General features: G+C 37.8%; 2 protein-coding genes across 2 annotated transcripts; one reads left to right on the top strand and one right to left on the bottom strand.

Annotated features, from left to right (window-relative positions):
• The first annotated feature begins 21,262 nt into the window (after window positions 1-21,262).
• LOC106621594 (metallophosphoesterase domain-containing protein 1) lies at window positions 21,263-23,407 on the top strand. The gene is made up of 2 exons (XM_014240524.3): window positions 21,263-21,689; window positions 21,750-23,407. The coding sequence occupies exons 1-2, from the start codon at window positions 21,307-21,309 to the stop codon at window positions 22,270-22,272; spliced, it is 906 nt and encodes a 301-aa protein (XP_014095999.2). The 5' UTR covers window positions 21,263-21,306; the 3' UTR covers window positions 22,273-23,407.
• Window positions 23,408-26,618: 3,211 nt separating this feature from the next.
• LOC118682527 (uncharacterized) lies at window positions 26,619-27,404 on the bottom strand (the record flags this gene model as incomplete). The annotated part of the gene is made up of 1 exon (XM_036371492.2): window positions 26,619-27,404. A coding segment is annotated over exon 1 (786 nt), but the record flags the coding sequence as incomplete, so codon positions are not given.
• Between the last annotated feature and the right edge of the window lie 248 nt (window positions 27,405-27,652).

Raw genomic sequence — 27,652 nt, 5'->3', positions numbered from 1 at the left:
GCATGCTGATTTAAATTTTCATATTACCAAAAATCATAATTTTGGTAATTTAAAATAATCATTCCAATTATATTAGTTAAAGCCGCAGATTTTACAACAAAATAAGTAATTAATAGAAAGCTTCTTCAACACCTTTTTGCGCGTTGCATGAACAATATCTACTAGGCAAAGGATAACAATAAAACAGTGGCTAAGCGGCGGCTCTTTCGCTTTACGGTGGCTCAGGTCGTAAGCGTGAAGAAGTTAAGGTCAATGCGAAAACGAGCATATAAGTTCAAATCCTAAACTTCATGCAGCTTCAATTAAAATTTAATTTTTTATTTTATTAATTGGAATCTTAACATATCTCAATTCAATTACATTAATAGCTTATTTTACTTCCTGAGATAATTAAAATATTTCAGGAAAATATGTTCATATGTTTAGGTTTATTAAATATTCCCTTATTTATGCGTATTTACACAAATGTGACAATCACACATACATTCTTAAACACACGTACGCTGATGCTTGCTTCTTCTTGCCCCGCACAAACAAAGACTTCACTTTTTGCTAGAATGTAGCAAGTTGAACGATCGCAGATAAGGAGGGTCAGGGGCGCACTGCTACATAATTATTTCAGATATTTTTTAATAATCGAATTCATTTTAAAGACGTTTAAATAAGTATGCATTTATGAGTATTTATATTTTTACGTAAATATTATAATATTACGTAACTAAGCCCTAAGATATCATTATTTTTCTATATAAATTTAGCAATAAAATAATATGATACAAATCTTCCGTTGAAACGCCTCTGACTATGATGGCACGCTATGGAAGTAACCGCGAGCTCGCGCGTAGACTGGGGGAGCAAAAAATAGAGTTCTGACAAAACGTTGAAAAAAGCCAAATGACAATTTTGCCGACAAACATTCATACATACGAGCTCGCATACATATTGACGTCGAATTTTGCACATCGTGGCGGAGTTGACAAAATTTGTTTGAATCCACAATTTTGCGACAATGTCGGTCGGCTTTGTTGTCTCGTTTGTCCTTTCTGCAGTGGTTTGATATTGAAAGTTGACTTATGCTCTTTTGAAACGACTACATATTGGTGTGCATTTTCATAGCGTCGTATTTAGATAAAATGGGCTAAATCGAAAATCTATGTAATAATGGTAATAAATAAACATATAAAAGTACTCTATGCAGTGTGCTTAGAATATATAAGTGGAAGTAGTTAAAGACTTCATATGAATGGCAATTTTATATAAATTTTATAACATAATGTCATATATAATGCATAATATGAAATAAATTTAAAAAAAATTTCAAATCGCTAAGAGGTCATGTTGCCAATTCTCCTTTCTGAGCTTGTTGGCAACATACAAAAGAGAGGGGGATGGTAGGATTTTCAGTGATACAAATTGTAAAATTGAAATTTTGCTGATTCTTCAATTTTACTGAAGACATTCAAATCCAATTTCATTAATCTTTATTTAAACTTAATTTTCGCGCATTTGCGGTAGGAATTTCGTATGAAAACCAAATTTGGTTGACCAGGCGCACAGAAAAAAAAGCGCAGTGCAGAATTAAAAACGATCGCGCTTCATGTTGTAGCATACGCGCGTTCCTTATGAATGAATTTGTTGGCGTTGTAATATGAAATATTAAAAAAAATAGAGCGAGCTTGCTTGAATCTTATTGGTCGATGATGGTGCGTCTACGTTTTATTTTTGTCGCTTGTCCGAATGTACATATGTGTATATATATGTAAATATATTAACACATGCGAATGGAGGCAATTTTGGGAATTGATTTACATACCTACATATGTACATATATATGTGTACATATATGAAAATATATTTGGACATGCGAATGGAGGAAAGGCATAGAATATTCACATTTAAATTGATCATTTGAAACTAGTAAACGACAATAGCTGTTTCAGTTCACAGATTAGACACGAAACATTCATTATTATCTGTGGGGCTGCTTGTATAGCTCAGCTCCTTTTTGCAAATTCACATCAAATATATTGCCTGAGTACGAATCCTATCACAGATGTTGTTTTATTCCTTTTTTAATTTTTATAAACCTTTTTTATTAAAATTATTTTAATTTAATTTTAATTTTTCCCTCACAGCTTACATTTGCGCCTTCTATATTTATTAACATTCTCTGGTATAGCCATTAAATTGGGGCTTTTATTTAACAGTCCAGTGATCGAACTCAAGAGTGAGTTATAGTTAGACGATTTATCTAGAAATCCGTTATAGTAATATTGGATTGCTGTCTAATAAGTGAGGCAAATACTGCCAAAAATTTAGCCTAGCAAATAAAAAATGCCTTAACTGAGTGGGGGGTATTTGATAAAATAATATTTACAGTATCTGATAACGCAAACAATATAAAGAGTGCCTTTCATAATGAGCGCAAACTACGCCACTTCCTTTGTTTTGCGCATACGTTAACTATAATTTTTAAAGCAAGTGTAAGTGGTCTTGACGTTAATACTGTTTAAAAAAAAGCAAAACTAATTGTCTTACATTTCAGAAAAAGCACTTCAACAAATGAAAAATGTATTAGTTTTCAACGCAATGCTGGTACTGCCTTTTAAACTAATTCAAAGTGTTGATACTCGCTGGAATTCTACATTTGATATGGTTGAACGTTTTATAAAAATGGAAGATGGCGTTAAAAGTACTGTCCCGCTCATAGATAAGGAATTACCCCAAATTAATCTTAACGAATGATTACTGCTTATAGATTTGGGACTAAAATGCGCATGGGCCGATGGAGAAGATCGTGCAGACCAAGAATATATAGATGTAACCGTTGAAACTTATAGTTTTCGAGATATTTGCGTTTAAAGTTGTAACTGATATAGTGTGTTGCCGAGTTTTGTTTTAAAATTTATAACTTTAAGAAAGTTTTTATTGTATATTCAAATATTTTTCGATTATTAAAATTCATAAAGATGAAATATTCATTTAATGACTATATCCCTTGGAGTTATTTAGAATCTTTTGTAAACTCTTGACACTAATTAGGACATTGTATTATTATTATGTTGTTCATGAATACCTGATTTTTGAAATTTATACAAGAAGATTGTTTTAGCATGTACTTGTTAATGAATACAATTGAATTGTACCTGATTTTATAACTCATTTTGGTTTTTGTTTAAGGTGATTATTTCGGCTTATATTGTTAATGTAATTACTATCCATGAAGTGTACCTGATTATATATAAATATTTTGTTTTTCTAGTTACATTTGTTATGGAAAGTAGATTATAGGCTCCTGGGAAACCAAACACCCAAACAAGATCGGTTACACACCTCCATTGCATCCTCAGAAGTGATCAGCAAAAAACAAAAAAAAAATGCAATAAACTTTTGTTTCGAATATATTTTTGAAAGTTTTGATTAATGTTTTCCATTACAAATACCTGTTATTAAAAAAGTTATTACGCTAATTCTTTTTATTTACATCTCTGTTTAATAAAAGTCAGATATCTATTAGGTGATCTCAGCTGTGTTACACACATAGGAAAACAGCCAATTTTTAGTTACATGTACGATTGTACAATGATAACTTATCTATTAAGAAAAGTAGCAATAGCAATAGCTATAAAAATAACTGATTTAAAAATCGCAATCGCTCTTTGTACTGAAACTGAAAAATCGCTGCTTCGCTCATCACCAATAACCGAACCACACAAATGTTCGCGAAGATTTTGTGAAAAGGAAGACAGAAAAACTCGACTCGAGTTGCTAGACTCTTTTCGCTCGTGTGAACGCATAGAGCCACACCAAAAAAGAATTTGCCCATAATGAATGACATAAGAGTCCCCTTGTGAAGTCCCCTCTGAGCATGCGTATAATAATAATAATAAAATAGCAAATTGCAAGGCAATACAACTTGCAGGCAAGGAAATATAAGTACAAAAATGGTATTTTCATCGTTAAAGCAGAAAATAAGGTAACCTACCTTAGAATCACCATTGGGAGATATCTCACGCAACTCTTAACGATCGCTAAACAATTGATTCCAATCGATTTTTATCTCGGGCAACGCACTAGAAGTATTCCTCCGCCTTATGCAATGATAAGCAAGACAGAGCTAGTATTCTTTAAATGGCACCAGGCTAACGATAGGAGAAAAAACATACTACTTGGGACTAATTTTGGACAGGAAGCTTTCTTGGAACAAAACTTGGAAGCGAGGGTAAGAAAGCAGCTACAGCGCTTTACACGTGTAAAAGAATGGTGGGGCCCAGATGGGGACTGACGCCTCGGGTAGCTCACTGGCTCTACACAGCAATTGTAAGGCCGATCATGACCGACGGTATAGTAGTATGGTGGCCAATCACAGAAAAGAAATATGCGATTAGAAGCATGGAAAGTATACAAAGAGCAGCTAGTATTTGCGTCAGCCGAGCTCTCAGAACTATGCCAAGCCAGGCACTCAACATAATTTTATACTTGTTGCCAACAGATTTGTATTGCAAGCAAATGGCAACGAAGTCAGCTCTGAGACTGATGAATCCTCCCTACTAGTCGCCAGCAACAAGGGGCATTCTATGAAGGGGCAGAAGGGGCATTCTTTCTTAGAAAGTTCCCGTTTCTTCCCATAACTACGGATTTTCGCGATCGTATGGAGCTGAACCTAAATCCGGTCCTCAATATTGCCTTCCCTTCCAGAGAGGAGTGTGAAAGGATGGATAACCGAGTAGGCGGCGGTGTCTTCTCGGCTAAACTAGATACCAAAATCGCCTTTCGGTTACCAGACCACTGCAGTGTCTTCCAAGCAGAGGTCACTGCAATTAAAGAAAGCTTTCTTGTACTAACAAAAAATGTAATCACAACAAGAAGTGTATTTATATATACAGACAGCCAGGCGGCTTTGAAATCTCTGATGTCTCATAGGATTTCGTCGAAGACAGTGAAAGATCTTCTAGCGGATCTGTCATCCTATTTCACGGTAAATCTGCAATGGGACCCAGGACACAGTGACATCCCCGGGAACTGCGTAGCAGATGAACTAGCAAGAACAGGCACCACCCTACAACTAGACCCTGGTAAGGAGGACATAAATATGCCTCTGGCTACTTGTAGATACCTAATCGACAAACATGTCATTAATATAGCCGAGTGTCAGTGGAATCAATCCCTTACCTGCTCAACTAGCAGGCAAACGTGGCAAGAATGGAATATGAGCCGCACATGCCAACTGTTAAAATTCAAGAGGAATGATATAAGAACTCTCGTAGGAGTACTAACAGGCCACTGTCTAATAGGCAGACATGCAAGTAGACTTGGTACGCCATATTACGACCATTGTAGAAGCTGTCAGGAAGTAGAAGAGGAGGTGACCATTAAACATCTTCTATGCGATTGCGCTGAACTATATAGGAAAAGAATCGCAGCCATCGGTCGTGGGTTTCTTGACGACGCCCCGGATAAAACTTGTCTCACTGATGAAGTTCAACAGAAGTACGGGGTGGTTCAGAGAGGAGCCAATAGAGTGAGGGGACCACAGTCCCGGTGGTATCACAATGGGCCTTCTAAAGGCCTAATTTGTAATACTTTTATAACAAAATTTTCCATTTAAAAACAAAAAGTTAGATTTGAAAGTGTAGTGGAGTAAAAGAGGAAATTTATAGGTGTAGGGAATATTTGAGCTCTACCATAGACATGTACTTTGCTAATTATATCACAAAAATATTAACTAAACATATACACACATTAATATTTATGTATTAAATAGGAGTGTAGGAATAAAATAAACGTGTTGAAACATTTAAGTGAAGTGTAAGAAAACTCACTATATGTAAACCGAAAAATTTATGTTTTTGGGTTTTAAATGCGAATTTATAAAGATTTCCCACAAAATTTGATAAGGATTCAACATTTATCATGCGATCCTGAATCCGCTATCCGGATTTCAAAGTATTTAAATACCAGCTCTCCCTTGAATCCCTTAAATAAACATCAAAGATTAATAACAAAAACAAATCTCTAATTTAAGCTTTTTATGCATTTTAGCTTTGTTACATTCTGAAATATTTCGGCAAACCATCATATCTGCCAAAATATTTCTTTTTAAATTTGAAATTTATTTAACAACCAGAAACCAAATTAATTTTAGCACATTCCGTAAAATATGTGAATAAAGTTTCATTGTGTTCGGTTAAGTGAAATTGGTACGAAAGCGTTTTCTCAATACTAATTTATTCATCTTTAACCGCTTAGCTTAGCTGGATGATATATTTAACTAACTCTACTTTTACACACAGATTCTTTTGTAACCCAAACCGGTTTATTGAGGGCGAGGGGACGACGAGGAAAGACGAAGGGACCGTGCCACTCGTGATCGGGTGGCACCCTTTGTGTTCTTGTTCGTAATAGCTCGCTACTACCCTTTTCAGCATTCTTTTTCACTTTCAAATTCTTTAAATGGTTGCAAGAGCGCTCGGTTTAAATAAATTCGTTCACAAATTTTAATTCTGTTATCTATTTTTTGTATGTAATATGCAAATATGTATGCATAGAATAATAGAAATATTTTGAAAAATTGTAAATAAGGAGAAAATTAAGATATAGATTATGGAGTAAAGAAATTATGAATTTTTAATAATTAAAGACTAGGAAATTCCTGTTATAAATTTGGCCTTGAAATAATTAGTAGCGGATATTCAAAACATTCTGGTGGATTAGGGAATTCCCATCTTAAGTATTTCTTTGAAATTATTAAGCGGGTAGGTATTATGCATATTGTTCTACTATATTCATGGTAATTCATTGCAAGCAAAATGTGTGACCAACATCTCAACATACAAATGAAATGCAACACGCTCTAAATGTTGCGCAGTCGAACCTCACAAATATTTACAAAAATTTTGTAAAAAGGAATGCAGAAAAACTATACTCGAGTTGCTGGACTCTTTTTGACGGTGTGAATGTACAGAGCGACACCAAAAGAGAATTTGAAAAATATGAAGGTCAAAAGAGTCCCAATGTAAAAGCCGTCTAACAGAACCGTTTTCACCAAGTCGTGGTAAGGTTTCTTATAGATATTTAGATTATTGAGAATGCGTGGGGAAAACAGTTCACAATACTTGCATTGTAACACCGCAAAACTGTGTAAATGTGCTATGTATGGGCATGTTCAAACGAGGACTTTTTTTGCCGCCCAAATCAGTTTTCTGTAACGATAAGAGGACCAGAAAAGACGAAGAGACCGTATCGTCGGGCTCGGGCTTTACTACTCATTATCCGAATTTACAACTTTTTAATTCTATATCAATTACTCTGAACACGACAACACTCTAACTAGAACTGTCCGTGCTGCACAATCTGGCAGCCCTTGTATAGGAGATATTTAACAAAATATCGCCTCTGGAACATTCTGTCAACTACGAGTTCGCTAACTAGTTGCTTCTGGCAATTTATCTTCGATTCGATTTTGTTCTATCATCTGTGTTCGTCACACTACCCTCCGCCTAAGTCTGATCGTAACGATTTAACATATTTGCGGTAACAAACGCAAAGCTTTTATGTCCACCAATTCGTCTTCTAAGCTGGTGTTAACTTCCGCAGCCCTCCTTTTCTTCTTGGAGTTAATTCCATCCGTTTTCCGAATACCCAGTTTCTGGTACATCCCTTGACTCAAAGCTGACTCGAGATTCCATTCTTGATCAGAACTTAATTCCATTGGAATACCGAATCTCGTTACTCACTTGTTGACAAATGCGTCCGTCACTGGTTTAGCTTCTTGATTAGGAGTTATATTTACTTCTAACCACTCGTTAAAATGATCCTTCACTAGCTACAATGCACTCAGCATATTTCGCAATCCTCTCCATACCTGTATGACGACAACCAGTCCAATAAAACCTTTGCTTCGATTTCTCAAAGGTTTTCGTGATTCCCAAGTGCCCTCCTCTTGGACCTTTGTACTCCACGTTAAGAGCTTCAGGAATTCTAAACTTCGGAAAAACCATAAGTTAGTAAGCTTTGCCCATTTTCGTACTCAATGCAAGCAGCCACACACAAACTTTAAACTGCTCCGCTTTGACCAATATACTTTTGCGACTGAGCTTTATGAAGCTATTTCTTTACTCGTTGTACATTGGTTCAAACCTACTTTATGCATGACACCATCCAATTCTGGACCTTCTTCAAAGTGTCATTTGTTTCAGGATTTATCCTGCTTTTCCTTCTGTGAGGACAACTGAACTGGTATACACGATTCGTGGTCTTCCAACTGTGAGGAATCTTGTGCTGGTATACACGCTTCCTGCTCTTCCAATTGTAAGGGCACTTGTGCTGCTACACAAGCTTCTTGCTCTTCTGACTGTGAGGACCCTTTTACTGGTACACAAGCTTCTTGCTCTTTTGACTGTGAGGACCCTTTTGCTGGTTAACATGCTTCTTCCAACTGTGAAGACAGCTGCTCTGAGATACGCACGTCCAGCTCTCTCGACTGTGAGGACCCTTTACTGGTACACACGCTTCCTCCTCTTCCTACTGCGAGGACACTTGTCCTGGTATACAAGCTTCTTGCTCTTCTGACTGTGAGGACCCTTTTACTGGTACACAACTGACTGTCAGGACCCATTACAGGTTCACACGCTTACTGAATTTTCAACTGTGAGGGCACCTGCACTAACATACGCACGACCAGCTATTCCGACTGTAAGGACTCTTGTTCTGATATACAAGCTTTTTGCTCTTCCAACTGTGAGGACAGCTGCGCTAACCTACTCACGTCCAGATCTTTCGCTGCTGACAACTGTGCTGAAAAAATCTCAAAGAATGATTCTAACACAGCACAAATAACCTCTACTGAACATTGAGTCACTTCCTTTTCTTGTATAATTATTGTCTCTTTCTCTAATTCCAATTGAAAGACATATTCCTCAAAATTAATGTTTTTTGCTTCATGGCTCTTTGTGTTCGCGACTCTTTTTTGAGCTTTACTTCCTTTGTTGCCAAGCTACGTTTCGACAGCTACTTTTTAATTTGTGGAATCTTCAAATCGTTATATATGGTAATTTTCAAACAATTCTCTATTTGGGAGTTTATTTGACAATCCAACTTCTGACACCATTTGTAACGATCACTGGATTGTTAAATAAAAGTCACACAAAAGCTATAAGCCAATCTATATTTCTTATTCCAACAGCTTAATACTTATTGCTCGTTATTTGAACCAGAGAACGTGTATTATAGGGAAGGTTCAATTGCGGACCAGCGTGTGAATTGTCAAAACCTAACAAGATTCTATTAGTGGATTTCACCACGTCTGGCTCGGAAGGAGAAATTTTAACAGTAGAGCGTAAACAGAGCTGAGAATTCAATGAAAATTATGCTCAGAAGTTTGCATTGATATTACAGCCGCATGTTACTCTTTTGGCTTATATTTTTATACGTTTATATGCAATCATATTTATTGATATGAATATCATTTTGCGAATTTTTATGAATGCATGCAAAACTGATGAGATCAAATTATGGAATTTCGAAATAATATTTATAGTCAATTTGGGCATTTAATAATTTTATTTAGTTTGTACCTAATATACATTCCTAATCTTATATAGTCATATATGTATTTGAAGGTACGCATTCAGAAATTCAAATCATGATTTTATCACTTATCAATACACTATATGTGCGCGCATTGATTTATATGTACACGCATATATCTATGTATACAAAAATTGCCGAACAAATAATGCATACACAAACCAACATACATACATATGTATATGCGTACACATGTAAATATGTCACCCGCGAAAACTACAAACATTGTTCTACAAAAACAACAATCGTTACAAGTCAATATGTCAGCCAAATAGGCGAAGCCCAAATTTATAGTAAATTATTCTCACGTTTTTTTGTTCTTAATTTTTAAAGGAAAACGGTAATTTTTCTTTAAATACATAGAAATTATTTTTTTTGATACCACTCGCTTAAGTGCCACAATCGCTTATGTACTACAAAGCACAAAAAATCTGCATCTTTGGTTTTGGCACTTAACCGGGATTGACTGTATTTGTCAAAAAATGGACGTAAGTATGTATGTAAATATTCGAATTTTTTTTACACACATCGGCTCGTATATATGCACACGACTTGTTGACTTTGTATCCATTTCGCATGCCACGTTGTATATGAATAGGGGTTGATTTTGCACTTGCCCATATGCGATGTATGTTTGTAAAAGTGTGTATGGATAGATATTTGCGGCAATCCCGACTTCAACCCTTCAGCCCGCAATAATTTTCTGATTAATAATAATAACCCAACGATTGCCCTCCTCCCGCCCAACCGACGCGAGGGGCGCAATCCGCATACGTGCGGAATTAGCCGAGTCAGAAAAGGCAAGAGAGTTTTTTAAGTGTTGAGATCTAAAACTGCTCAGCTACAGAAACAAAAACTTCAACAGCTAAGATCTAAAGTTACAATATAATAAATTGTTACATTTTCATTTATTAAGAGAAAACAATAAAGTCTTTTTAATTTTGTAAAGTGAGTCAGATAAGTCAAATGTGCTGGAATGAGAATTAAAATCATGACATATACGGCGGAATGGCTCATTTAGTTCAAAATTTGATCTACAGGATTTTAGCAGTAAAGGTCTAAACTGCCTCGAAAGGCGAACCGTGATATTGAATTTAATTTCAGACAGGAGAAAAGAACTGCAAACAGTTCCATTCAAAAGTTTCACTAAGAATGTTATGCCAAGCATTTCCCTACGACTAGAAAGTGTAGATAGATTAATAAGTATTAAACGACTAGTGTATGGAGGTAGACTTACCCTAGCATCCCATCGGAAATGCGCTAAGGCGAAAAATAAAAATTGTTTTTGAACCGACTCTAACTTGTCAGAATGGATTTGGTAGCTAGGGTTCCATACCACAGAGCCATATTCCAATATAGGTCTAACCAAAGTTGTATAAAGTGTTTTAGTAATATACGGATCTCTAAATTCTTTAGACCAACGTTTAACAAAACTGAGGACAGCTTTTGCTTTCAAGACCATGGTATCAATATGAAGACTGAAATTAAGCTTAGGGTCCATATTAACTCCCAAATCAACATAGTTTAAAACTTGCTCTAGAATATGGTGTTTTATTACATAAGAAGAGGGGTGCACAGATCTACCGGAAAAGCACATCGTCTTACATTTATTGAGATTCAATGGCAAATCATTTCTATCACACCATGCAACCAAATTGTTTAAGTCTGTTTGCAACAGACACCTTTCCTCAAGTGTATGATTTAAAAAGCTTTAAATTTAAAAAGCTTTAAATCGTCAGCGTATAATAAAATTTTTGAGAATTCTATTACTGAAGAGATATCGTTAATAAACAACAAGAACAGAATCGGGCCAAGATGACTACCTTGCGGAACACCAGAAGAAACATTAATTGTATCTGAAGGTGTATCCTCAAATATCACTCGTTGTGTTCTATTATAAAGATAGGAAGATACCCATTGAAGGAATCTTGGCTGAAAGCCCAGCAGATCAAGTTTATGTATGAGAATCGAGATATTTACTTTATCGAAAGCTTTGCTAAAGTCTGTGTATATAACATCCGTATGCTTATGTTCCCTAAAACCCAATGATACATGGTTTACAAATTCAAGTAAGTTTGTTATAGTCGAGTTCCCTTTACGAAATCCATGCTGAGATGAGGAAATTAACGGAGAAATCGAAAAGGTTATATGGTCAGTGATGATAGCTTCAAAAAGTTTAGGTATAACTGATAGTTTTGCGATACCTCTATAGTTTTCAATGTTGGATCTAAATCCACTTTTATACAAAGGGATTATAAATGACTGTTTCCATATTGAAGGAAATATACCGTGTTTAAGAGAGGAATTAAATATCCTTGTCAAAGGCAAGTAAATATATTTGGCACTATTTTTTAGGAAGCATGAGGGTATCATGTCTGGGCCATAACTAAAAGATGGTTTTAACTTATTTAAATTAAAAAGGACGTCTTCTTCAGAAATAACTGGAGCGTTAATTAAAGTATTCGAACACAGCACTTGCTGATAAGAAAAAGTTTTGGAAGAATTATTACAGTAGTTTGACTTGAAAAATTCTGCAAACATATTGGTGTTGCGTTTGGAGTTGACGAAATCATAAAACGATTTTGGATTACTTACAATTTTTTTTTTTTTACTTTATTTAAGTAATTATTATTACATTTTTTGTTTAGGTCAAAATATTGTCGACGCAATAGAGAATATTTAGAATAGTCGACAAGTGAACCGGTTTTTTTAAAATGTTTAAAGGCTCGAGTTTTTCTGTTTTTCAATTTATATAACTCTTTCGAAAACCACGGACTTATACTTTTGCTTTTATTAACAATTACTATTGGAACATACTTTTCAAATAATTTCATAATAATGTTATTAAAATGAGAGACACTCAATTCAATGTCACCATTATAATTAGGCCATGTTATTGTAGAATGTTCTGTATTTAATTTTTTTAAATTAGCTTTTGCAAAGTTAAACCGAGTACAGAAGCACGAAGTTTGATGATTATTATCCCGTACAATGCCTAAGATTTCGACAGATATTTCCAAAGCAGGATGATATGAGTCTTCTGGTAGAACAAGAGGATTACTCTGAATAACGGAACACTTTGCAAAGGTATCAACGTATACTAAATCTAAGCATTTACCAAATTTATTCGGAATCAAATTAATTTGGTTCAGACCCAACTCGGACATTTTTTCGAAAAACTCATTAAAACATGACCGATTGGAAATCGGCACGATATAGTCATCGAAAAGTTTCCACGAAGCACACGGTAAATTGAAATCACCTAATACAATTATTGAATTTGCATTATTTGCCTTCGAGGTAGCACTATTTATTAAAGAAGCATGCTGCATGTATACAGATAAGTCCGAATGGGGTGGTATATAAGATAGGGTTAAATAAATAAAGCAACTTTTAACGTATACTCTAATACATTTAAATTCAAATGAGTCGGTCCCTGGAACAAGAATATTTTCAGATGGGATAGAGGAATGCACGGAAAATAGAACACCTCCACCGATTCTGTTCAGTCGATCACATCTAAAAATTTGAAATTCGTTGTTTAAAATCTCATTATCAAAAATGTGAGGTTTTAACCAAGTTTCTGTAAATCCAATTATAATATATGGAAATTAAAATTGGAACTGTTCAAATACAAGTCAGTTAATTTTATATTAAGGCCTCTAACATTTTGATAATAAATGCTTAGCGAATTTCTACCAATCAGTTTTTTATATCGGTGGTTGCTTTTGGTAATTTAACAATGTTTTCCTCAGTTTGACTTCTAAGTTTAGGTTTAAATTCGCGTACAAAAGTCCCAGGTGGCCAGAATGAACTATCTAAGATCTTTTTGAATGTTTCAAGAGATACGTCTATTTTAAACGATGATATACTTCTATCATAATTGAAGTTAAATTTACGTATATTGATGTCATCGATTTTTAATCGTGACGAAATGTAAGATTTAATGTCCTCCACCAAGGTATCTTTGGCAAGTCTCGAAATAAATATAGACTTTTTAGGTGGAATAATTATCAAATTATTAACTGATGCTACTAAGTTAATAGGGGGAGCCTCTGGAATTGTGAGACACTTATTACTATTATTAGATAGAGCTTTTGGGGAATTGAGCTCTTTGGAAGTTGATGGCTTATCACCTTGAGGGCAAGGAAAAGAGATATTTATTAGGTCATTGGGAGGAGACGTTCTTTTCTGAACAGAAGAACTAAGTGTTACTTCATAGGAAGGACGTTTACGCTTAGGAGCAGGTTTAGAAGATTCGTGAGAATCTTTCAGGCACTTAAAAGATTTGAACAATTTTTCATAGTGCCTAAATTTTTAATAAATTAGTTTTTTAATAAAATATTAATAATAATAAATTCAATTAAGAACAATTTTTTTATCAAAATTTAAAACCAAGACAATTTGAAGAAGCAATATAGCGAGCATTTTAGAAGCACTGTAACAAATAAAAAGCTAAACGCAACACAGCTGTGAATAAAGAAGTAAATAAGATAAACAAAGTGAGAAAATAGAATAAAATAAAACAAAATGAAACAAAAGGCTGACTCGGCACCAAAAATTGGAAACTTTAAACTTTTAATACCGCACAAAACAGAACATTTAATACTTATCATGAAACTGAGAGTTTAATCACTAAAAATTTGTATTAACACGGTAATAAAAATCAATTAAACTTCAAGAATTTTTTAAAATAAAAACACAAATGTACACAGCTAAAAAATTACAGCTTAAGAGCTTGAAGTGTTGCCACAGTTTGATCCGAATTAGGTGCCGAATATGCGTAGTTGAGCATGGAGGAATAATGAATTGGATAAAATTAGATAAAAATTTTCTATACAATACAAAAAAAATTGATAAAAAAGAAACTTATTACGGTTTCTTTTTGTAGCACGATTCGTGAGTCGCCCTGTATGTGCAGAATATCTTAAAATTATACCTATGTAAATTCGTTTGCACATTGTAAATATACGAATCTGTAAACGTACATTTCTCAAAATTGAATTTATTTATTGAATATTTATAAAATTGTGGTGAAATCCGCTTATAATTTGTTTGTGGTGAAATCCTCTAATGTTGGCGAGTAACCCTCCGTCAAGAGGAAAATTTTGACAATCGGCACACATGAACCTTCTCTATACCAGAACAAATCAGAATTGACGATAAACTGCCAGAAGCAACTAGACAGCGATATCGTAGTTGCCAGAATGTTCTAGTAGCGAACTTTTGTTAAAAATTTTCTATATAAGGGCTGCCGGACTGTGCAGCAGGGACAGTTCTAATTAGAGTGTTGCCGTGTAAAGAGTAATTAAGCTATAAGCAATAAGTTGTAAGTTCGAATAGCGACTTATTGCTCGCTTAAGTTAAGTTGTTGGAATTGGAAATATAGACAAGTGTATAGCATTAAATTGGGACTTTAATTTAACAATCCAGTGATCGAGCTCAAGAGTGAGTTACAGTTAGACGATTTATCGAGAAATCCGTTACAATTGGTGTCAGAAGTGGGATTGTCAAATAAATTCCCAAGGAGATAATTATTTGAAAATGGCCAAGTTTAACGAACTGAAGATTCCACAACTGAAAAAGGAGCTGGAGCAACGTGGTTTGGCGACAAATGGATTAAAAACTGAATTACAATCACGGTTGAGAGAGGCCATGGAGGCGGAAAACATTAATGTTGAGGAATATGTCTTTCACATGGACATTAACATGATTTTTGCTGCAATATCGCAGATAGGAAAAGAGATGTCACAAATGTCAATGCATTTGTCAACGCAAATGTCGACACAATTTAAAGAGCAGGATGCACGTATAACCCAACAAATAGCAGAGGTATCATTACAAATGTTGACACAACAATCCCAATAGTCCTCGTTAGAAACGCGGTCGGAAGAGCGGTTCGCAGCGCAAGATGCACGTATATCAGCACAGGTATCCTCACAGTTGGAAGTGGAGGAAGCGTGTGAACCAGGGTCTTCACAGTATGAAGAGCAAGAAGCTTGTATACCAGCACAAGTGTTCTCGCAGTCGGAAGAACTGAACGGGTGCATGTCAGCACAGGTGACCTCACAAGCGTCCTCACAGATTTCGGAAGAACGGGATAAAATTTAAACTGAAAGGGATGAATTAAAAAATCACATCCAAAGTAAAATCTCCATCCTTTGATGTTGTCTGATCACTGTTCCGTTCCACGTTTTTAAGCTTCAATTCGAAAAGACGGCATCTTCAAATATTGGAACGCTGAAGATAAAGTAGCTGCATTGTTCGTTGCATTAAAAGGATCTGCATCGGAGATATTTTAGACCATTCCAAACTGCGAGGCGAGTAGTTATGAAACGTTGATGGGTGCATTAGAAAAACGGCATGGTAGTGAACACAGGAAGCAGATCTTTCAAATCGAGTTGAGAAATCGCCGCCAGAAGGCCAATGAGTCGTTGCAGGAGTTTGCTACAGAGAGTAAGAGGTTAGCTCACTTAGTTTATGCACATAAATCCATTTAATGTATTCCACGTAGGACACGAAAATTCAGACTTTCGTCAATGGAATACGAGATAACAATACATGCTTCGCTGCATTAGCATGTCCAAAATTGACGTTTGCAGAAACCGTTTCGTATGCTCTGACACAGGACACTGCATCTCTGCTTCTCTGCTTTGCATTCAAACATTTAAAGCTCACAAAGTAGAAATAGAGGAACACTTGGGTGAACCAATTACTTGAAAAAAATTTACAACATACAGAAAACACTGGAAAAATCTACGGAAGCGCTTCAACTGTGGAAAAAGTGGCCATATTGCACGCAACTGTAACAAGCCCAATAAACCAGTTGGGCGTAAACGACGAGCTGAGGCCAAAGAAGACATTATAGATGTCCGATTAATAACTATAACATCAGACTGGGATCCAGAGAAGTTACGGAAATGTCAGCAAGAGGACCCAAATGTGAAAAGTGTAATACATGGATTGGAGATGAATAAACGTCCAACGAGAGAAGAAATAGCTGCAGAAAGCCCAGTCGCAAAGGCTTATTAGGCACCATGGAATAGTTTGAAGTGTTAGTGTCTGGCTGCTTGCATCGCGTATGGGAAAGCGAAGATGGGCAAAATTTACGAGCTCTGATGATTGTTCCAAAAGTAAGAATTCCTGAAGTTCTCAACAAGCTGCCCAACGGTCCAAGTGGAGGACACATGGGTATCACTAAAACCTTAGAGAAATTAAAACAAAGATTTTATTGGGTTGGTTGTCGTCAATCAGTTACGGAGTGGATCGCCAATTGTGTCGAGTGCATTGCTGCTAAAGCAGTACAATTCAGGTGCGCCGTTTGAGCGATGTATGTAGCTGTTCCATTTCCTATCAGTTAATTAGGAAACAGATATGGTTTGGTGGTCATGGACTATTTCAGCAAATGGCCAGAGGTATACGCAATTCCTACCCAAGAGGCAGGAACAGTAGCGGATGTATTCATCAACGATTGGGTATCGAGATATGGTGTTCCAATAGAATTACATTCTGACCAAGGAAGAAATTTTGAGTCAGCTCTAATACAGGAGATATGCCAGAAGCTGGGTGTCCGGAAAACCCGTACAACTGCACTACATCCGCAGTCCGATGGCATGGTGCTGGAACGATTCAATCGAACTTTGGAAGAATATTTGAGAAAAATTGTGGACAAGTATCAAAAATATTGGGATACCCATATATCCTTGTTCCTGATGGCTTATCGGTCAGCTGTACATGAAACAACGGGGCAGACTCCACCAAAGGTAATTTTTGGTAATAGTCTTCGACTATCGATTGATTTGAAATTTGGAATTAACTCCAACGGAGGAAGGAATGCTAAGGATTTCAATAGCATCGTAGAAGATGAGATGAGGGATATACCTGCTATGGTGCGACAGCGCACCAAAATTATGAGCGATAAGATGAATGCAAAATACGACAAGGCAATGAACTCTGAAGGTTTTATTGAAGGCGATTGGGTATTGTTATGTAACCCATACGGAAAGAAAGGGTTATCTCCCAAATTACAGTGCAATTGGGAAGGAGCATACTAGGTTATTAAACGACTCAATGATGTAGTGTATCGCATACAGACCATTGGAAGACCAAGGAATAAAATGAAGGTGGTTCATCTGGAACGGCTTGCAGCGTTTGGTACGGCAAATATGTCCAGTCGGGACGATCAGACTTAGCTGTAGGGCAGTGTAGCGAACACGAATACCAGAACAAATCAGAATCAACGATAAACTGCCAGAAGCAGCTAGACAGCGAATTCGTAGTTGCCCGAATTTAGGAGTGAACTTCTGTTAAAAATTTACTATGTAAGGGCTGCCGCATTGTGTAGCAGGGACAGCTCTAATTAGAGTGTTGCCGTGTAAAGAGCAATTAAGCTATAAGCAATAAGTTGTAAGTTCGAATAGCGAGCAATAAGTGTTAAGTTGTTGGAATTGGAAATAAAGATAAGTGTATAGCATTAAATTGGGAAATTAATTTAACAATCCAGTGATCGAGCTCAAGAGTGAGTTATAGTTAGACGATTTATCGAGAAATCCGTTACAATACTTTCTCTGTTTGAACTTACAACTTTTTGCTTTATGTCGCAGTTGCTCTGAACACGACAACGCTCTAATGGCACAACCAGTCACCGACGTAAAATCGTGGACCGGATCAACTGTACGAGTAAGCTGAGAGTGAGAGAGCAATCTCTCTCTCTTCCGTTCACATAACAGTCGGGTGTACATAACAACAACAACAGAACAATCTCTTGCAAAACAGGGTTGGTAATCTCGATAATTTGTGGTAATTAAAAAATGAACTTAAATATATTTGAAATATACTTAAAATAACTCAAAATCACAGTCAAATACACTTATTTATACATATGTAAACTATTTTTAATAGTTGGATTTAAGTTTTGAGCTTCTACATTATGAAAAATTAAAACTAAAAAACAAAATAAGTGAAATCATGTACACAAATAGAAGAGTGGCAACATTGGTGAAATGAAAACAAAAGAGAACAACAGATTTCTGCGTTGCAACTACGGGCATAACTTTTGACAAATTTGGTTTGATACGGTGGTGAGTACGGAAGGGAGGAATGTCGGTGACTGTTTGTGCTATAACTAGATTTGTGTTAACTGCACGTGCAGTTTGTAACGTGTAATTGCCGTCTTAGCTTTACTCTGTATAAAATTGTGACGAACACGGATAATAGAATAAAATTGAATCGGCGATAAATTGCCAGAAGCAACTGGACAGCGGATTTGTAGTTGCCAGAATGTTCCAGCGACGAAGTTTTGTTAAAGATCTACTATATAATGGCTGATGGATTGTGCAGCAAGGACTGTTCTAATTAGAGTGTTGCCGTGTTCAGAGTAGTTGAAATATAATAAAAAAGTTGTAAATTCGGATAATGAGTAGTAGAGCGTTAAGTTTGAATTAGAAATAAAGATAAGTGTATAGCCATTAAATTGGGACTTTTATTTAACAATCCAGTGATCGAACTCAAGCGTGGGTTATAGGTACACAATTTTATCGAGAAATCCGTTACAATTGGTGTCAAAGTGGGATTGTGAAATAAATTCCCATAGAGAGAATTGTTTTTAAAATGGCAAGTTTGTCCTGAAGATTCCACAACTGAAAAATGAGCTGAAGCAACGTGGGGTGGCAACAAATGGAATAAAGTCAAATATACAGTCACGGTTACGAAGAGCCATGGAGAAAATAAATTAAATGTTGAGATATATGTCTTTCAAGCTACATATAGTGATCGAGCAAACGGCCAAACAGACCTTGCTTCAAATGTCAGCAGAAGGGTTTGGCAAAGGGAAGGTAATCTCGTCCCAGCAGATGAAGGCCCTAAGTGACGCAATGCCACTGGCCTTTCTTCCGAGGGACAGCATTACCAAACAGTAAGCTTCATTAGGAAGTTCAGGGTTACCCTTGGCAGTAAGGCAGAATGTAACGATTCCACGCTGGACATACTACTAAGGAACAGTACTATCAAGTGGTACACTGACAGCTCGAAAACGGCGAAGGGGATTGGTGCAGGGGTCGCAGGACCAGGCGGAAGTATATGCTATAAGTCAGTGTGTAGAAATAAACCTCCAACGCGACTACCGCAATAAGAGCATCGCCATACTCAGCGATAGTCAGGCAGCACTTAAAGCGATCTCGGCTTTTGAGGTCAAATCGCTACTAGTGCAGGAGTGTATAGAATGGCTGAACAGCCTATCAAGTCTCAACAGAGTGCACCTCATCTGGGTGCCTGGTCACAGGGATATAGCAGGAACTGAGCTTGCTGACGAGTTGGCCCGCTCTGCAGCCTCTACAAACGTGGTAGGACCAGAACCTTGCGTAGCGGTTGGTCCACACACCATTAGGGAGCTGCTTCGTAAAGAGGAAAGAGCAGGCAGGTAGAGACACTGGCAACATCTCCAAGGCATGCGCCATGACAAGTTGCTAATGGGGGGTTGTAACCTAAGACGGTTTAAAACCGTTATCAATCTCCCGAGGAACAAATTTCGGCTTCTGGTCGCGTTCTACACCGGACATTGCAGGCTTAACAAGCATTTATTTAACATGGGCTTGGTCTCCTCTGCAAACTGCCGGTTCTGTGACATGGAGTCGGAAACCCCAGAACACCTACTAGTGGACTGCACAGCAGTCTGCAGACGTAGAGTCAAGGCCCTGGGATCCATGTTTCCAACCAGGCATCGCATCGCCTCATTGGTACCTAGCAGTATATTGGAGTTCATCAATATGCTAGGGCTAGATGAGTCGCTGTGACTTAGGGGAGGGCAAAATAGACCATAGGTCACGGTGCATACCTCAATCATTATCTAATCTAATCTAATGTCTTTCAAGTGGAATTAAAGATAGAAGAAAAAGAAGAGACACAATGTTCAGTAGAGGTCATTTATGCTACGTTGGAATCGTTCTGGAAGCGTTTGTCAGCACGGTTATAAGCAGTGGAAAATCAGGAATCGGGGGAACAAATAAAATGGTCTTAAAAGTCAGAAAAGGAAGAAGTTGTGTACCAGTACAAGGGTCCTCACAGTTGGGAGAACAGAATGCGTGTGTACCAGTACAAGGATCATCACAGTCGGAAGATCAGGAAGTGGTTATACCAGTAAAAGGGTTTTGACAGTCGAAAGAGTTGGACGCGCGTACACCAGTACAAGATTCCTCACAGTCGGGAGAGCAGGAAGCGTGTGGACCAGTAAAAAGATCATCACAGTCGAAAGAGCAGGAAGCGTGTATACCAGTACAAAGGTTCGAGAGAGCAAGATAAAATTAAGTACATGGATGATTATTTGCAAGAACATCCATATTTTCAAGGTGCAACGAGTGAAAAAATAGCTTTATAAAGTTTAGCCGCATAAGCATATTGAGCAGTGCGGAGCTAACATCGAGTATGGAAAAGCAAAGATGGGCAAAGCTCCCGAGCACTTTTGGTTTTTCCAAGGTTAGAATTCCTGAATTTTATTTTTATCTAACAATCCATTGATCTAAATCAAGAGTGAGTTGAGAGGAGTACGATTTGTCGAGAAACCCGTTACAGTATTTAGACATCAATTGCTAAACATTCGCAATGTGCAGTTTCCACTGGCAATATTGCTAGCAATTTAGATTTTTAGCAATTTTTAATTGCCTGCCGAGGTGCCCCTTTATGTACTTTCTTCAAATGGCTTATGTGTGATTAATACCGGTAAACATGGATTTGGAAAATTCAATATCAGTACACCCATTAACCAATGATCCAACAGCTGCTTGGCACGAGATTTCCAAAACTCAGCGTCTGATAAAAGTGTCTATGAATAAGGCGGTGAAACAGAAAGATCATAACAAAATTCGAGTTGTTTGTATGAGTGATACACATTCATTAACACCTTACCTAAAATTTGATATACCGGACGGCGACATCTTTATCCATGCTGGGGATTTTACGAAATGTGGTAAATTAGAAGAAGTAGTTGATTTTGATAAATGGATTGCTACTCTTCCCCATAAGCATAAGATAATCATTGCGGGAAATCACGAGCTAAGTTTTGATAAAACCTTTACTGAAGGTTCTTTAAATAAGTGTCCTGCTAGTCGGTATGTCTAATACGAATGAAAGCTTTAAGCGTCATTATAATTTATTGCTCTCGTGTACAGCACTAAACACACTGGCCGCTTCAGCCTTGACAGTATGCCGATGCTGGGAAACCCCAGAGAAGACATTGAAAGTGCTATACAAACTAAAAACATTCGAGATGTTTTAGTAAATTGTACCTATATAGAAGACCAATTAATTAATGTAATGGGTGTACGTATATATGGTACTCCCTGGCAGCCAGAATTTTGTAATTGGGCGTTTAATTTACCCCGTGGAGAAGCATGTATAAATGTTTGGAACCGCATACCAAATAATGTGGATATATTGATAACACATACGCCACCCGTGGGCCACGGAGATTTGTGCTGCTCTGGGGTTCGTGCTGGTTGTGTAGATTTGCTAACTACGGTGCAAAAACGAGTTAAACCCAAATATCATGTATTTGGGCATATCCACGAGGGTTATGGTATTACATCAGACGGAAATATTATATATGTGAACGCATCAACTTGTGATATCAATTATAAACCTAATAATCCACCTATTGTATTTGATATATCTTTACCACATAACAATTTTTAATGCTTTCAAGGAGTAGGATAGGGTATGTATGTATCTCTGGTCATAGATATAAGTTCAGTATTGGCGATTAACGTTAACTATAAGACTTCTTTGTAGCCCTGCTGACGCCATATGTATGGATAAAATTCTCATCAATTATATCTGTATCTAGTAAGCTATACAATTAGTTGAATTTATTAAAATTTTGTTCTTATTAAAACAAAAGGTAAAACTTTAGTATACCGTCCCAGACTTTCGAAGAATAATTTATATATTGAAATAAAGCTATTTTTGCAACATATAATATAAAATATATGTATGTAGGTCTAAAAACGAATTATCGAAGTGTTAGTGGATATAAAAGTGAAAAATATATGTATATATTTCATTCTAATTTGATAAAATACGTACTTAAAATAGTTGAAACTTTCAACTTTAAACGTAAACATCTCGATAACTATAAGTTTCCCGCGGCTATATCTATATATATTCTTGATCTGGAGGATCTCCTCTATCCGCCCATCCCATTTTATCCCCGAAAGCCTGGGACGGTATACCAAAGCTGACCCCTTATGAGGAAATCCGCAAAAAATTAAGTTCAATAATTATTTTTCAATTTATATTTTTTCACAAAATTATACAGTAGTTATATTTTGATTTTTATTTTTCGTTTGCAAAATAAGAGTTATTTGATAACAGTTATTTATTGCTCACAGAATAATACTTATGCGGTGAGTTTTACTTAACTCTTACGCAATAAGAGTTGAAGAGTAAGCTTTTTGTTTTTCCTTGACAAATAATACTCTCTCGCTAAGTTATGTTTTTTCACCAACGAACGATTACTGAACGCAGGAAATATATTGAATTTTGAATTTCTATGCCATGTGTTATTTCATCGCTGCTTTCTTTTCTCTCTCTCATTGCGTCTGTTATGACACTTAAACAGTGTTCACAACTATCAACAATTTTTCTCCCTAAACTCCAACAAAAACCCTCTAAAAAATAATAATTATTAAATTAATAATATAATTAAAATAAAATTATTTTTATATAAGCTATATATTCAAGTATAAGAATATTTATTAATATAAAAAATCAAATATTTTTGACTTAATAATATATTAAAAATTATAAATAAAAAAATCATTTTATATTACTTTATTTGTTTGCTTTGCTAAAAAACAAAGAAAATTACATTACGTTATTACATCTTTCTTTTAAAGTTTCTGGGCGCCAGCTTATGTGCCATATCGTGAAAATCAAATCTGGATCAGATGGTTCTTGGAATTACACTCAATCAATTCCAAATCCACAAGTTTCTTTAAATAACATGGTACAACAAATCTGTGCTTATAATTATTGTGTTAAGAAAATAGATCTTCAATTAGCCTATCAGGTTTAACGTTATCGCTTTCAAAGATTAGAAAATAATAGAAATATGTCAAATTGCCAGACAAAGAAATTGTCGTAAAATGATAAGAGTTAGATAGATAGATTGAATAGAGGTATACAGCGCGACCTATGGTTGTCGTTGTTCTAACAAGTATATGTTTCGAGGGTCACTCTGGATTCGAGGCAGATCGAGCTCTACGTCTGCGATGGGTGGTGTTTTGACTTCAAGTACCCCATTCACTGAGAGGGAGACGGTGAAGGTGTTGATGGCTCCACTGTAAATGGCGGTCAGTGCATGTCTAAGGTTCGTTGCGTCCGAAGTCTGGTCGGCGTACTTTCCAATGTCGTCGAAGTAATCAAGGAAGGATCTCTTGATGTTCTTAGGAGGCGGTTCCGCTTCAAGCAGACGACTGCAGGAGTGATTTCTACGTAAACATCCCAGCAGAAACTGCTTGGAGAGCAGCTCGTTATGTTCCTTCACCGGAAGCATACGGGCCTCACTATGTAGCTGTTCTTTGGGGACATCAAGAGGCATCCCGTGATAGTCCGAAGTGCAGTGTTTTGACAAGTATGAAGCTTCTTCGTCTGCGTTGCACCACATCCAGGCGATCATATTGGAGCATCATAGTTTAAGACTGGCCGGCCGATTGCCTTGTAAGTTGCCAGCAACGTTTCTTTCTCTTTTCCCCAAGAGCTACCGGCAAGAGATTAGAGGATTTTGTTGCGGCTCTGTACTTTGGCCGTTATCGCGGTCGTGTGAGGAGTGAGGAAGTACAGCCTGTCGAATGTAACGCCTAAAATTTTATGGTTGTTGACTGTTGGAATTTGAATGCTATCGACTGAAATGTTTAGACCCTATCTGTACTCCTTTGTCCAATTTGTAAAGAGGGTCGCTGTGGATTTAGTGGGGGAGAATCTCAAACTCGTTGCAGAGAAAAAGCGAGAAAGGTCGGGGAGATAGCCGTTTACTTTCGAGCACATGCCATCGATTCCACCACGAGCTCATGGAAATTCCCTCTGGTGGTTGGGGAAGTTTCGAAGTACAGAAACTAAACAGTAGCGGGAAGAGAACACCGCCCTGCGGAACCACTGTTAATTTGTTCTAAGTTTGGAGTTTAGACCTCGAAATAGTACGGTTGAATGCCGACCGCTCAGGTAGTTCATAGTCCACCGCTTCAGTCCTGGAGGGAGCGTGGATTGTTCTATGTTCTCAAGTAGCGTTGTGTGGTTGACTTTGTCAAAAGCTTTTGACAAGTCCAACGCTACGAGAATCACCCTCTCGCAGGGTGGCTCATGGTTTAGGCCAAGACCTACTTGGGCGTTTATGTCGCTAAGTGCTGTGATGGAGCTGTGCACTTTTCGGAAAACATGCTGACAGTTTGCTAGACTCAGGTTATGAGTGAATGTCGGGAGTAGCAAGCCCTCAGGTATCTTCACTACTGGGGAGAGCAGAGTTATCGGACGATAAGACTACCTATCCTTTGTTGGCGGATTTCCCAGGTTTAGTAGTGGGATCACTCTTCAGAATTTCCACACTTCTGGTGAGATATCTTAGTTCCGTCAAGCCAAGGTGTTTTAGCATCAGCATGCTTATTCCATTAGGGCCAATGGACTTGGGCGATTTGGCCTTGTTAATGGCACTCTAAATCTCCCCATCGGTGAAAGTAGGTGGTGCGCAGTCTCTTGGCATTTTGCGCAGCCGTCGGCTAACACATCGTTTGGTCTTGTTAACCGAAGGGTGCAGTGTAAGTTGCCGGCTAAAATAGCTCGCGCACTTCTTCGGGTCCGAGGAGGCATGGCCATCGAATTGAATTTAAACTCGGTCGTCATGTCTTTTTGGATTAAATAAGTTACTCACACCGGTAGAGATATTGCAGGACTACAAGTACTCTATCCATTTTTTCCACTTATGCTGATTTACCATTTGGCCAATCTCAAAATTGAGATCCCTCATTCGGGGATCACTGGGATCAGCAGGGCGGAGTTCCGCGATTCTTCCACACGGTTACCAGCGAGCAGTAGCAGTAGCGATCACCTTGCAGAATTGACGCTCGCTAACGTTGACGACCCAATTAGCTTTGTTGAAGTTAGCAAAGTGCGGTTGTCCACAGAAATAAAGTCAGGAGGTTTCTCGATCGAGATAATTATGCGAGAGCTAACATAGGTCGCCAGGTTATGCTATTTATCACACCACCGCTAGCGATGGTAATATCTGGCGAGCTATTACAGCTGCCCATAATTCTGGTGGGGGCTTCGTCATTCATTGTGCAGAATGTCGAATCGTCTATCTGTTCCGCCAGCTCCATACCCCTACAATCATTTGACAGGCAGGAGTGCACCAAACGGTTTTCACCACGAAGTAGCGCATCTATGTTCGGGTGATATCCTGTTGGGCAACATGTAACTGGGGGGATGTATATATTAAATATTTCGAGCTCGACAGCGCCTGACCGGACAGCTATACCCTGACATTCTAGGGTAGTGTCCCTACGGTCGATGTCAACATCGATTAGACGATATTGCACGGTGTTGTGCAATATGAAGGCAAGGCCTCCACCATTATCTCGCTCGCGATCCTTACGTACAACGTTGAAACCTGCACAACTCAGAAGAGCTGAGCGGTTGTTTAGCTTGGTTTCTTGGACCGCAGCCATCGTTACGCGCTCCCGGCTCATGAATGCAACTATCTCCTCGATATTACTCTGGAGTCCGTTGCAGTTGAATTGTAAGAGTTATCGGCCGATAAGACTTCCCTTTGTTGGCGGGTTTCCCAGGTTTCAGTAGTGGGACCACTCTTCCGACTTTCCACACATCGGGTATTTGAAAAGTGGATATCGACAGGTTGAGGCCCTTTTGTGATAATTTACTCCCGTTGGGCCTAGATGTTTTAGCTTCAGCATGCTTATTCCGTCAGGGCCAATGGATTTAGACGATTTCGCCTTTTTGATGACACTCTGAACCTTCCCATCGGTGAAAGTAAGTGGTGCGCAGTCTTTTGGCATTTTGCGCAGCCGTCGGGTAACACGTAGTTTGGCCTTGTCAGTCGAAGGGTGCAGTGTAAATTGCCGGCTGAAATAGCTCGCGCACTTCTTCGGGTCCGAGGAGGCATGGCCATCGAATTGAATTTCAACCCGATCGTCATGTCTTCTCGGATTTGACAGGGCCTTGACAGTAGTCCAAAGCTTACTCACACCGGTGGAGAGGTTGCAGGACTTCAGGTGCTCTATCCATTTTGTCCGCTTATGATGATTTACCATTTGCCGAATCTCCAGGTTTAGATCCCTTATTCGGGGATCACAGGGATCGGCATGGCGTAAGGTGTCGGGCTCGTTTGCTAGTACAGCTGCTTCGGCTGGAAAATTAGGGCGGAGTTCCGCGATTCTTCCAGCCGGTATGAAGCGAGCAGTAGCAGCAGCGATCACCTTGCGGAATTGACGCTCGCCAACGATGACGTCCGTAGGAATGGGTAGTGCGTTGAAGGTGCTCTCAGTAAATTCTGTGAAGCCGACCCAGTTAGCTTTGTTAAAGTTAACATAAGAGCGGTTGTCCACAGAAATAAAGTCAGGAGGTTTCTCGATCGAGATAATTATGGGCAGATGGTCTGATACGAGAGCTAACATAGGTCGCCAGGTTATGCTATTTATCAGACCACCGCTAGCGATGGTAATATCTAGCGAGCTAGTACAGGTGCCCATAACTCTGGTGGGGGCTTCGTCATTTACTGGGAAGAATGTCGAGTCGTCAATCTGTTCCACCAGCATACCTCAATCTTTATCTATATATCTATCTATCTCCGCGATCGAAGTCGACTTCAGTATGAAGGTGAGGCCTCTACCATTATCACGCTCGTGAGCTTTACGTAAAACGTTGAAACCTGCACAACTCAGAAGATCTGAGCGGCTGTTTAACTTGGTTGCTTGAACCGCAACTATCAATACGCGTTCCCGGCTCATAAATGCAACTATCTCCTCGATCTTCCTCTGGAGTCCGTTGCAGTTAAATTGTAGAG

Source organism: Bactrocera oleae, chromosome 6 (assembly GCF_042242935.1).
Source record: "Bactrocera oleae isolate idBacOlea1 chromosome 6, idBacOlea1, whole genome shotgun sequence".
Lineage (NCBI taxonomy): Eukaryota > Metazoa > Arthropoda > Insecta > Diptera > Tephritidae > Bactrocera > Bactrocera oleae.
This window is presented reverse-complemented; position numbering and strand designations above follow the sequence as displayed.